The sequence below is a fragment of the Scardinius erythrophthalmus genome (genome assembly GCF_964197995.2).
Source record: "Scardinius erythrophthalmus genome assembly, chromosome: 17".
Taxonomy (NCBI): domain Eukaryota; kingdom Metazoa; phylum Chordata; class Actinopteri; order Cypriniformes; family Leuciscidae; genus Scardinius; species Scardinius erythrophthalmus.
Genome location: NC_138237.1, coordinates 6,151,233 through 6,164,756, shown reverse-complemented (window position 1 = coordinate 6,164,756; position 13,524 = coordinate 6,151,233). Strand labels below are relative to the sequence as shown.

Here is a 13,524-nt window from a genome sequence, read left to right as displayed (position 1 = left end):
GTATTATTAAATGACTGAGTGTAAATAAACATGCTCCAGTAAAAGTTCGAATTCCACCCTAAATGATTGCGATCAGCTAGTTGATTATGCAAATGCTTATAATGGACTATGATTCACAGATGTGTCTGGCTTGTATATAATTGTTATGAATTAATCAGGTTTTTTGACAGATTTTAGATGTAGGATTTAGTTTGAATCCATCTGTGTATTAGGATAAATCATTATTATAGTTGTACGAAAGCCATACAGCTGTGTCTGTATATTGTGTTTTACTCTCTGGACACATTATGCATCATTCTTATGTTGCCACACACGACATGTTGATTATTGTCCTATTACTGGAATACTGTATATGAGATATTTCATTTAGTTTTTGACACAGTGCTGTAAATTTCACAGGCTCCCTCACTGTCTCTCTCCTGACTTTGCACAAATAGGCCTGTATGTATGTGTGTGTGTGTGTGTGTGTGTGTCTGCTAGGAAGCCTATCTTTGGAGAGAGAATTAACGTGTCCGACAAGAGTGTTTGAAGTTCAGCTCACGTGTGCTTTGGAAGATTTCCAATTATTCACTTTGTAACAATCGATAGCCTGAACTCAGTATTACTTAAAGGCATAGTTCGCCCAAAATTGAAAACGTTGTCATCATTTACTCACTCTGAAGTTGTTCCAAACCTGTATGAGTTTCTTTGTTCTGTTGAACAGAAAAGAAGATATTTTGAAGAATGTTGGTTACCAGACAGTTGACGGTAGCCATTGACTATTGTGACTATTATTTTCATTTTTGGGTGAACTATCCCTTTAATGAGTACAATGGTTCAATGTTAGTTCATGTTAGCTCAGGTCCATTAAATAATAGTTCAACTGTTTATTGCTAGTTCATGCTGGTAATTGTAAAGTGTTACCAGATGATCAAAGATATGTGTTAACATTATGTTTTGTACCTCTACCAAAGCTCTGCACTGCATGTTTACCCACAATGCAGTGCTACCTGAGATGGAAACGTATGAATAAACAGATGCCAGTTCTGTTTAACATCTGCGTGTCAGTGTTGTGATATGTGTGTTTGTGTTTGTCCACATTGCCGTGCAATTAATGTTGTCTCCCTGGTTAAGTCAGTCTCATAGTGATGACCCTTTTGTTTATTTTAGTCTTTTCTCAGTACCCGCTGCCTCTGACCCTCTTCGGGTCCCTTGCATTGCCCACCGTGTCTCGATTTTCCATTCCCAGAATCCTCCTCAAAGCTTTTCCCATGCAGGCACTTGAATGTTCCCATGTCACTCTGTTGCTTCTGGGTTATATGCATAAATATAAGCACTCTTAAATCTAAAGTGACATTTTCAACATCATAACAGCTATTTTTCAAACATTGACATTGTAAATGCACAACAGATCCGACCACTTCTTGAAGTGCATTTTGGGATTGCCTTCAAGTGCATCTTATAAGGCAGCATTACGTTACTGTGTTATGAATAGTCTGTGATGCCTTAAATTAGGGCCCGAGGAAATCCATTTTTTCCCAATTCCCTTTTCCATTTATTATGTCTAAAAACAACTAGGGACAACTATTTACAAGCCTCTTTATATACACCATGTTTTAGTGCCAGATAGTACTAATCTGTCTTTAAAAATTGGATTTTAAAGGCCTTGTCTCTATTTTAACATGAAATACTGCATTGATTGAAAAATAATTTAAAAAATGTTATTGTTTTTAATGGGGGAAAAATGAACATAATTATTGCAAAAAAATGAATTCCCTCAAAATACAAAATATTAAAGAAAAAATATTAAGTGAAAAAAATAAGTGTCGGACACTTTTGAGGAACACAGTGCTAAGTAAGCAAGTTTTTCATCTCACTGTCTCCTTTGAATTTGGGATTTGTTGTGGAAAGATACTGTGTTTCTAGGTAAAGATTGAGTCATGTGTCAGTGTTTAGTACTTCCAGGCCTCTTGCTCTGTGTTTTGTGTGTTGTTGTGGTTTTGTTCTGTGGTGTGATAAGTGTCCTTGCTCAGATGTGAGCGATTATTCTCTCTCTTTAAGCACATGCAGTCTCATTAAAACAGCCTCTCCGTCCTCGTGTCTCCTGTCATGCCTCTTCATATTGTAATCAGTGTCAGGCTTTGAATGAGCTCCTCACGCTTCACCCAGAAGACCAGGTGTCTGACATATTGTTTGCAGTTTTTCTCTATTGATGTAGTCTGATATATATAGCTTTGTTGTGACATTGATTATTACTCATGTGAGGATTGTAAAACATTTTCTGTGAGTGAAAGCAAAATAAAGACATTAAATGAACATTTTTCTTTTTTATAGCTTTGTCATCGATGGTTGCACGCAACAACAAACACACACTGTAATTTCCCTAAAGTGATTATGTCAGATTCATTCTTTTGAATCACCAATTCTCAAAATGGCCTGAATTTAACTCGTGATTTCTTGGTCTGACTCTGAATCAGTCGCATGACTCTCACAATTTAGGTCATTCCCTTTTTAAATTGGAAATGAGAATTTAGACTAATTTGTATTAGGCCTGCACAATATTGAAGAAAAATGTGATGTGCGATAACTCGTTAAATAATGCAATGTTCGATACGACAATGCTTTAAGTATGTAAAATAAATTTAAATTATATTTAAAAACTGAAAATGATGCAACCAACTTTTTGTGAGAAGAAAGCATCCCTACAACTTCTGAAAGTGAACAGCAGTGTTTTACTGTTGCATTACATAAACATTAAGTGTCATTTTAACATCAGTGTAGAGTTTAAACAGAGATTATAGGTTTAACAACAGAAATTGAATAAAAAACACTGCTTAGTCTTCACAATTACATTTATACTGATTCTTATTAAAGCTACAAAAGTTATTGAGTCAAGAGCAGTGAGTGATTTTCTATCTTTAATTGTTTGATTGACATTAAGTACACAGAGGTTTATTAGGCTGCTGTCACTTTAAGAGCTGCACGGATCCAGTATATTGTTACATGCCTGTTTTCTTTCTTTCTCAACTGTTTACTCCACGTGAATATTCACCAAAACGGGCATTTGTTTTAGTGCACGTACTCAACGGCATGAGAACTTCGCTTATTACTTTGAATAACATTAAAGGGGGGGTGAAACACTCAGTTTCAGTCAATCTCATGTTAATCTTGAGTACCTATAGAGTAGTATTGCATACTTCATATCTCCAAAAAGTCTTTAGTTTTATTATATTTATAAAAGAAAGATAGGCTGTACCGAGTCTTTCCGGAAAAAAACGAGCGTCTGGAGGTGTGCCGTGTGGGCGGAGCTAAAGCTGTGCTTACGCACCGATAGCTAACAACACACAGAGACATTTGAAGCAGTTTTACTCACCGCCCGGTTCCAATGCACGACCGTGAACCTTTATCTTTGGGACTGCTCCATCCTTAAGCATTAGACGATCTGCAAATCCGGCGTCGAACTGGGCCTTGTTTATAAAACAATCATCGTCGAAATGCAGGGAACAAACAAGAACACTAAACAAGAAAAACAAACTCCATCCACTGGTCCATTAACGCTGGGTTCTTTGTGAATCTGTGCAGGGTTGTCTTGCCCTGGCAACCAAAAACCCACTTCTTTGGTGACATTGACTTCCCTAAAGCCGAGCACAGCGCTTTGATGGGCGTACTGCTTTCGCTCTCTCGCTCTGGTCTACAGGTGCGCACCCGCGCCCGCGCCCTTCCGGGAGAAGTGCCCTTAGGACCCGTATAAGGAAATTCCGCCCCATCTGACGTCACACAGGCCCATACTCGAAAAAAACTTTCCGAAACTTGTGACGAACCGGAAGGAGTATTTTTGCCACAGAAATACTCCATCAAACGTACAACTTTATTTTTGAAACTTTGTCCATGTTTAGCATGAGAATCCAACTCTTTACCAGTGTAAAAAACTCAGTATGCATGAAATAGCATTTCACCCCCCCTTTAAGCATTTTACAGGTATGTAACTCTTATGTGTCCACCTTACTATCTGCTGTCTGCGATGACCTAAAACTTAGACTTTTATTTTTTTTTTGAGTATTAAAATCATGCAGTTATCGCAAGCCACTGCGATATGCATATCTTTATGTACATTTGCGATATTTCGATAATTTCGACATATATTGTGCAAAAGCCCTTGTTACGTCCCAATATGTTTTAATTTCTCTAAGGATATTAAGGGAATATAACATTTATTTTTTCACTAAATATATCATCAGGAAGTACAATGTAAACAGTGGTAAATAGTAAAGCGGAGGAAAACACGAATTCAACGAATTCAGATGAGAAAGAACATTTATTTATTTACACCCCCAACCAGTAAACACATACAAAATAAACTTTAAAGTGTTCCAAATATATAGTCAAAACAAAATTGTAATTTGTAAATGTTGTTGGATAGAGGGAGGCGAGGAATGAATAATAAAGGGAAGTGAAAAGAAACGGGGCTGGTGGAGTGCAGTTTATCAGACTGAAGGAGAGGAGTGTTTGACTCCTCATCTGGATTTCATAGAGCAGTGTGAGGTCTGCGGAGATCAACATCTGGCAATAATACCAAACACACACACACACTCACACAGCAGACATGGATGCTGTTATTTTTTTTTTTTTTTCAGAGGGAAATATCTCACATTTCCCAGCTGGCTCTGTGGGTCAAGGCTCTCTTCTTTTTTTTTTTTTTCTGGTTCTGTCTAATCCTCATCAAAAACAGATTGAGTATTTGGATCCCTCCATTCCCAAAAAGCACCTTGTTTACAAAATAGAAATATCAATATCATTAGTAATGGTATTAGTAATAATCAGGTCACGCATATCAATCTAACAAGTATTCTCCCTCCCTTTCTCTGTAGCCTCACGAGTTTGACGAGTGCCGTTTGGACATCAGCGTCAATGATAGCGTGTGGTATCTCCGGGCTCAGGACCCAGAACATCGCAACCAGTGGATCGATTCCATCGAGCTTCACAGGGTGAGTTCCCCTAACACGCCTGTCTTTACCCAGCAAGCTCTTTCTCATGCAGCCAGACTATTGACTGTCAGTATTAAGTCTGGTTTGTCTGAAACCCCGGAAGCAGCAATCTGACCAACATCTGACTGACAAGCAACCACTGCTTTTTCATTTTTTATTTGACATATTTTGTTAGGTAGATCGGACATTACTGTTTCTTTCACCCATTACTGTAATAGTAAGCTCAGAGTGGGTCAGTTGCCCATCCACAGGCCTCTTGCTGAGTCACAGAAGTGAGTAATAGTTCATTGAGAAATCAGAGAGAAGAGATTATGAATGTGATTCAGTCTGTTTACATTATCTGAGGGGCAGAGCACTGAAGTGACTAACACACACATACAACCACACACACACACACACACGCACACACATACACACGAGGAAGTCGGTTTAGGTCTCAAATACACAATCCTACAGTAATGCAAATTAAAAATATATTTATATAAAAACTATGTATGATGATCATACGTGATATTTTACACACTCTTCCTCATAAAAGCATACAAACACAAAAATGCTGCAGACCAGTACTGACATGCATGAGTGAACACGCACAGCTGTAGTAAAATACTCTATAGTGAGAGAGAGGATGTGGGCACTGCAGGTACTGACAGAATACTGTCACTCAAGAAGTGAGAAAAACAAAAACAATCAAAGCCAGATCAGAGGAACGGTGAGAAAGACATCATGGATCTACTGAGCGACGAAATACTTCAGAAATGAGATGAGAGGAAGGGTGTTATTGTGACGTGTGTGTATAGACAGAGAGAGAGATTACAGAATGAAAATATAATAATATATATATTATTATGTGTGTATATGTATAATATTTAATTAAAAGTAATTCATGAATAAAATATTTTAAGATAATTTTATAGTAAGTAACAAATTCAAAGATGAATTGCATGATTATAAATATATAAAAACGTTAAATTTATTATATTTAATCAATTGGTTTATTTATTTATTTTCATTCATTTTAAATAAAATGAAATAATGAATTAACTATTTATAAATACATAAATATTATTTCAAAATTAATACAAATAAAAAATTTTTTTATTTGAGATATATGTTCCAGCTCTAGTTTGTGCATGTGTGTGTGTGTGTGTGTGTGTTGTAGGGGTGGGGAAAAATCGATTCTTAGATGCATCGCGATGCGGACGATTCTGAATCGAATCACAAATGTCAAAAATAGATTTTTTTTAAATGTTAATTGATAACGTAATGTTGACGGAGCGCAGGGGTGGACTGGCCATCTGGCAGACCGGGCGCTTTCCCGGTGGGCCGACGTGCTTTTTTGGGCCGATACATCTTATACTTTTTATTTTATTTTTATATAGCCTATATATTTTTTTATATTTTTGTCTTAACGGCCCATAAAACATGTACATCGGCAATTGCCCCCGAACCCCCCTAGAAGGCCCGAGGTCCACCCACCACAGTTTTACTAAAAATCCTGTGAGAAACACTGGTATTGTTATGCCAATGCAGCTTATAGCTTGTTTTAGGATTCATCAATGTGGAGTATAGTTCAATTGTTTCAATAAATGACAATTTTTTTTGTTATTTCATGTTAACCCTCACTCGTTCCTACTCTCTCATTACATGGCATTAGTGGTTTTGAGGAATAGGAGTTGGGATACATGTTCAAGGGCGTGCAAAGATGGGTGGTGTTTATGATCATGTGTAGTGGGCCAGTCTGGGCCAAAATACCAGGGCTGAATATATTTATTTATTTATTTATTTTTGTCCCAGTCCAGCCCTGACGGAACGCAAAAGGTGCATCTGTGCACATGAGAGACACACTATGGTTGAGTGAGAAATCCGACCGGCACCCTCTGTGTTCAAATCTAGCGTAACTTTGGCTTCTATGAAGTTGAAGAGAAAAAGGACTTGGACAAGAGCCACACTTTATGTAGGGCTCCAGACTGCAAACAAATGGGCGACAAGAGGTTACACTGGTGCAACCACCATGTTGTCTAATTGATAAGAGCTGCAACTTCTGTTCCATACGAGAAACATCTAACGGCAAATGAAATGATTGCCTGGACCGTTTGAGCTCAGAAGAGGTTTACTCGTGGGCCGATCTCAATCACGCGACACTGTTATTACACAGCGCTGGGAGATCCAGTGAGAAAGCATTTGAATTCACTGCAAAATGAATAACATTGCAGCGAGATGCTCAAATTCGGCCCAGAAATCTGTTATAAACCATGTCACATCAAACCGCGCTGACGTGGAAACCAGGACGAGCTTAAAAGCTTCCACCCAACTCGGATTAGGCAAAGCGAATTACAAACTCTATCGCAAAATTTATTGCCAAATCACTTACATTTGTTTAATTAATAAAGTATATTGGAAGTAAATTAATTATGGATCATTACAAATACTTTGCTTTAAAAGTACCAAGTAGTCACACAGTGAGAAAAAAAAGAAAATCTGTATAGAAAAACAAAAATGCATCTATAATCATTTCATCGTCGCATCGCAACCCTCTGACTCGCAATCGAATCCAATCGTGAGGAGCCTCGAGATTCCCAGCCCTAGTGTATTTCAAAGTCTGCTGAGTTTGCACAAGTGTTCGTATCTTGAGACCACACCCTGATCCACACGTGCTTCTGATTTCTGCTGCCGGAGGAGGAGGGTCACACACACACTTCCCCGGCCATTCATCCTTCTCTTGCCTTGAGGATGACCCCTCTCTGATAGTGACGCACACACACATGGCTCTTCTTGGAAGAGGCATTTGTTCTGAATCACTGCTAAAATTCTTCCCAAGGACACTTTCCCCCTATCTATTATTTCTCATTACCACAGCAGGAATAGCCTGCTTGTCAGCTCAGTAATTCGTGTTTTTAATTCAGAACCCTATAAATCCTGTGACAAGTGGATTTTTATTTCCTATATGTACATACTTGTTTTATAAACAGGGAGTTTGGGTGGGATACATTCTTTAAGAAAAACAGCCTATAGGAATTAGTTGTCACAACAGGGATTTGCTGTGTGCTTGTTGGTTGCAGTTGGGGGAGGGGCATTGTTTTCTACAGAGCATTTGATTGGACAAAAATCTGTGTAGTGCAGGATGAGTCATCAATATTTGTTGTCAATTTCACTTCATTTTAAATAAGTATAACTATTATTCTGTGTTACTCTAACACATATGTACTACCTGGCCACAAAACTTGATTTAATGAAATTATTTTTAGCATTTTTTTTAATCCATATTTATATTGAATTGTCTTATCTCATTGTTTGATTAGACTTCAACAGGTTAACAAAAAAGAAATATGAATATGAAGTGGATTACATTGCATTGTGGGATATATTATTCCATGTTGCACACTGCAAAAGCACTAGATCATTTCTGATTCTGTATACTTGCTATATAATCCACAGTCCTGGAAAATTCATGTACTTGTATATGCTATGTTTCATGAGCTAATTGTACTTTTGTGAGTTCAATTACTATTAAATTATCTTTCAAAAAAACCTGTCTGCAGAAATAGCAAGAGCATAACATTATTTGCACCTTTAATAACAAATGTGGCTTGAGTTACATGGAGGGTGTGACACAGACCCGTATGGGTGGTGCTGTGCAGATCTGCCTGTTGTTGTCGATTGTGAGCGTAATCTGTAAATCTAATCAGAGCTGTATTGTGTTAAGCCTTTCACTCTCACTGTGTCAACACCACACTCTCAAAAAAGCCACTGGAAATGAGTATCTACAAAACCTGCTGGATTTAATCTTATCTCAGAAGGTGTTTTTGTCCATGGCTTCAAAACATCAGCAGAGTTTGATAACACACATACTCAATGACTTCAATAGTATACCTAACTATACTGAAACTATACTATATTTAATATATTATACTAAAATGACACTGCACATATCACACACCCACACACGCACGCACACACACACACACACACACACACACACACACGCACTATATATTTTAATGATACTGCTTCTGAATTAAACATGACACTGATTACAATTACTTCTCTTGCTGTCTTTTGCAATTACTTGATTAGGTTTATTGATTTGGTGTGTGTGTGTGTGTGTGTGTGGTCTGTGATACGGTGGTAATGGTTATCATCCTGAAGTTTATCATCTGCGCACCAGCCGCTGAGGCTATGGATGTGTAACTCAGACACGGCCAGTATTCTTCTTGACCTCTGATTGGTCAGTGGAGGCATTATCAATGCCATAGTCACAGAAAGAGTGCGTTTGGTTGGCTGGAGGGAATGCAGGACTGGCCCGTGTTTGATTGAGACAGTGAATGGTTATCTCTAGTTCTACCCGATAGTTACCCAGGGTTGCCAACTTTTCAGTTTAGCTCGGAGTGAGACTTCTCCGACGGGGGGGGGGGGGCTAACTGGGGGGGGCCAGGCAGGGGCCACTTGTGCTTTTAGGGGGCACACCTTTAACATTCATCTTAACCTATTTTCAGTATTATTTCAAGTCATTTTTCACCATGTCATGCATGACTGCAATCTCTAGAAAAAGCTAATAAATAATATTAGCTAAGCTAATAAAACAATTTCAATTCAAATGAATGTTTCATTATGTTTAATTGTAGTGTGATATAATGATCAATAATAACACATTTTTAGCATCTAAGCACATCTAGGCACTTTTTTACACCTGGGGTGGGCGATATGGCAATAATATCACAATTTTAGTTGTTTTTTTTTTCAGAAAAAATCACGATTTTATCATGATTCTTTTTCATGTTGGTTTTACTATTTTGCATGTGACTGAGCATTACAGCCAAACTAATGTCCCTATTTTAAAAACAAAGCCTTATAGCAAAATATAGGTAACAAAATATAAAATAAAAAAGAATGGCAGACATTTAGGTCAAAGTGGCGAAGATGAAATCTTTGTCACTATTTTCTTTGTTATTAAAAATTAAGAACAGAGATACATATTACACATACACAACTTAATATACAAATGAAATAAACAGTGCTTTATTTTTTCAGCTATAGGTGTATTTAACAGTAGAATTGAAGAAAGTAATTAAATGGACAAATATGAAAATAAAACACAACAGACTTAAAGTTCTCAGTCAAGAGCAGTGAATGATTTCCTCTGTGTGTTTTGTTGTTTTATTAACATTAACGGCATAGTTCTCCCCCCAAAAAGTCATAATTTACTCTCTTAAGTTGTTTTAAACCTGAATAAGTTTATTTCTTCTGTTGAAAATAAACGTTATTTGAAAGAATGTCAGTAACCAAACAGTTGATGTACCCCTGTGACTTCCATAGTATATTTTTTTCCTACTATGTATGTCAATGGGGACCAGCAACTGTTTGGTTTTGGGTGAACTATCTCTTTAAGAACAAGCGGCAGCATGTTTATTATTAGGGCTACTGTCTCTTTAAGAACTGCACGCGACGCGTCTATACACGCATATATGACAAGCAGATTTTAATTAATTTTCTCTGTTTGCTTTCACTTTAGACATAACCAACTTGTTTATTGAACATATTTGACAGTATTAGCGCAATATAAGACTCAAAAGATAACTTTTAGTCCAGTAACAGGCTTTTAGTGCATATGCGCGTCGAGTGTACGCGCTCAGTAAAGCGCATATTTGAACAGCGCATCAGCAGCGAATGACATGTTTAACCGGCAAGGCTTTAAAGCACATGCAAATAATGAACTTTTGTGAACTGCAGTGTCCCGTTCCTCTGCGTTAACATTTGATGTGAATATACGTCGTGCTGCAGTGTAGCCTATAGATGAAGGCACCGCAACTGATAAAATGCGCTCTGCCGTGCGTGCGCGCGCTATCGGTTGGACGACAGTCTCTGTCTCGCATGCGTGCTCGCTCTAGGTTCTGGGAGATTTTTAACTAATTTGCGCCATAACTAGTGGTCCATCCAGTAGTTAAGAGCCTGAATTGTTTATAGTAATTCTGAAATTTAGTGCACATGAGTGAAAAAAAAAATACAGCACAGAAGAATGTCTATTTTTGCGTGAGATTTCTTTGTTGAGCGTGAGAGCGTGAGATTGAGGCTGAATGCGTGACTGTCACGCGAGATGCGTGAGAGTTGGCAACCCTGGTTACCTCAGATTAAACCCACTCAACCGTGGACTGAGCTCACTGTTGCCATCTAGTGGTGGACAATGTTAAAGTCCTCACTAAAACAGTGTGTATATTCAGCATAGCGTACTTTTTATACTACAAAATGTGGACAAAATGTGAGTTTTTTCATACGCATACCTAAAATGTGCAGTATACAACAAAAAAGCACATGACAAGGAATACAGTATCCCATAATGCAACGTGTCCATCATTCAATCACCAATTGTGCATCACTAATTGTTTCACACACTAGTTTTGAAAATGAGTATATTCTCTGTAGCACAGAATAATAGTGCACTAGTATTATTAAACTGTTTTGGAGAGAAATCTTTATAGTAATAGTTGCAATCCAAAACAGAAAAAAATCTAGATATCAGCTCTCACTGAAGGCTGAAACTTTTAAGGACTTGTTTATGGATCCATATTTTTATGGATCCATATTTTTCTTTTCTTTTTTTTTTAGCACAAGTACATTTTAAATGATCTTTCATAGAATTACACTCAATTTGCACTTTTTTTTTTTTTTTTGGTCTAAGTTTGTTTTCATTATATTGTACTTATGATATTATGGTGTTAAATGTTTAAGAAGTATCTGCCATGTAGCCGGTGATGCTCATAGGGCAATAAACTCAAATACTACCAGTACTACTTTTACTGAAGGCTGTGTTTTGACTCTTATCTGCTCTGACTGTACATTTATTTAAAAATAGGTTGTTGTGACTGTAAAGTTGTGTGTGTTTACTGGCATTTCTTATCTACAGGAAAGGTGTGTGTGTGTGTGTGTGTGTGTGTGTGTGTGTGTGTGTGTGTGTGTGTGTGTGTGTGTGTGTGTGATTCAGAGCTTGGATTCATTTGTTTAATTTGGTTCCAGTATGCGGAACGTGAGAGGGGAAGTGAAAGATTTTCAGATCGTATTTCATCATCCCCTCTTTCAGATTGACCAGATTAGGTGAGTTTATTAACATGGCACAGAGGTCAAAGTAGTTCATCTGGAGGAAAGATACAATAACCTGGGCTTGTACCGTCATGTTCTGCCCAAAAGCCTCATGGGGAGACAGTCATTGTGTGTGTTTATGCTTCTAAAAAAACTCAGACACTATTTTAAGAGGCTGTTACTCATGAGATGAGCCACAAGAGAGCTCTGAGTTCATGGAAAGTGACTCTCTGAGCTTTCTGTCTGTGTGTGAGCAACGAACCCTGAAGATGAAGTGGAAATTGTTCAGGTCAACCACTCGCACACACACACACACACACACACACACACACACACACACACACACACACACACACACACACACACACACACACACACACACACACACACACACCGCAGTTTATGCTGTTTTTTAAGGGTCATATTTGAGGTTGGCTGTACAAATATCAGTGTAAATCTCGTATTATTATAGTTTTTGTTTGATCTAAATATGGATTGAGCGTGATTCCACCTCTCCTCCTCACAGATTATGTATTTATTTAGTTTTGAACCGTTTCAAAGCCAGAGTATAATCATGAGCATTAGCATCAGCTGTTTACAACTACACTGAGATGATGACTTATTAGGAGAAGGTGTCAAAAATGAAATATACTCTACTGTTCAAAAGTTTGGGCTTGGTAAGTTTTCTTTCAAATGTTTCTGAAAGAAGTATCAGTTCATCAAGGCTGCATTTATTTGACAATAAAATACAGAAATATTATTACCATTTAAAATAATTGGAACAATTTCTATGTCAATATATATTAAAATGTAATTCATTCCTGTGATCAAAGCTGAATTTTCAGCATCATTACTCCAGTCTTCAGTGTCACATGATCAGGAATCATTCTAATATGATGATTTGTGGCTCAGGAAACATTTATTATCAATGTCAAACAGTCATACTGTTTAATACTTTTGTTCTTTGAATATAAAGTTCAAAAGAACAGCATTTATAGAAATCTTGTAACATTATAAATGTCTTTACTGTCACTTTTGATAAATGTAATGCATCCTTGCTGAATAATAGTATTAATTCCTTTTATAAAAAGATTCGTGAACAATAGTGTAACTTCTGCAGTGAGGTATTCACTGCTCCACTTTTAGGTCGATAGTCCTGCTTGTTGTCATCAAATTCTGCAAATGGTGCCAGGCTGCAGATGAACCTGGCTTTCACACACACACACACACACACACACACACACACACACACACACACACACACACACACACACACACACACTGTTGTCAGATGGACTGGAGTCTTTAGTGTGAAAGTGCTTCTGAATATCACATGATCTTTGTCTGTCTGTGTTTAGGCTGAATCTGGTTATGGTTCCGAGTCCAGTTTGAGGAGACATGGATCCATGCTTTCCCTCACATCAGCCACCAGCGGATACTCGGCCACCTCCACCTCCTCCTTTAAGGTGAGAAGAACACAAGCGAA

General features: G+C 37.6%; 1 protein-coding gene across 2 annotated transcripts in view; it reads left to right on the top strand.

The window, feature by feature from the left end:
• Positions 1-13,524, top strand: part of cert1b (ceramide transporter 1b) — a 43,276-nt gene that overhangs the window by 15,996 nt on the left and 13,756 nt on the right. For both annotated transcript variants that reach the window (XM_081391847.1, XM_081391846.1), the window contains exons 3-4: positions 4,848-4,964; positions 13,397-13,504. In XM_081391847.1, the coding sequence (XP_081247973.1) occupies positions 4,848-4,964; positions 13,397-13,504 (225 nt within the window). The remainder of the gene's footprint in view (positions 1-4,847; positions 4,965-13,396; positions 13,505-13,524) is intronic.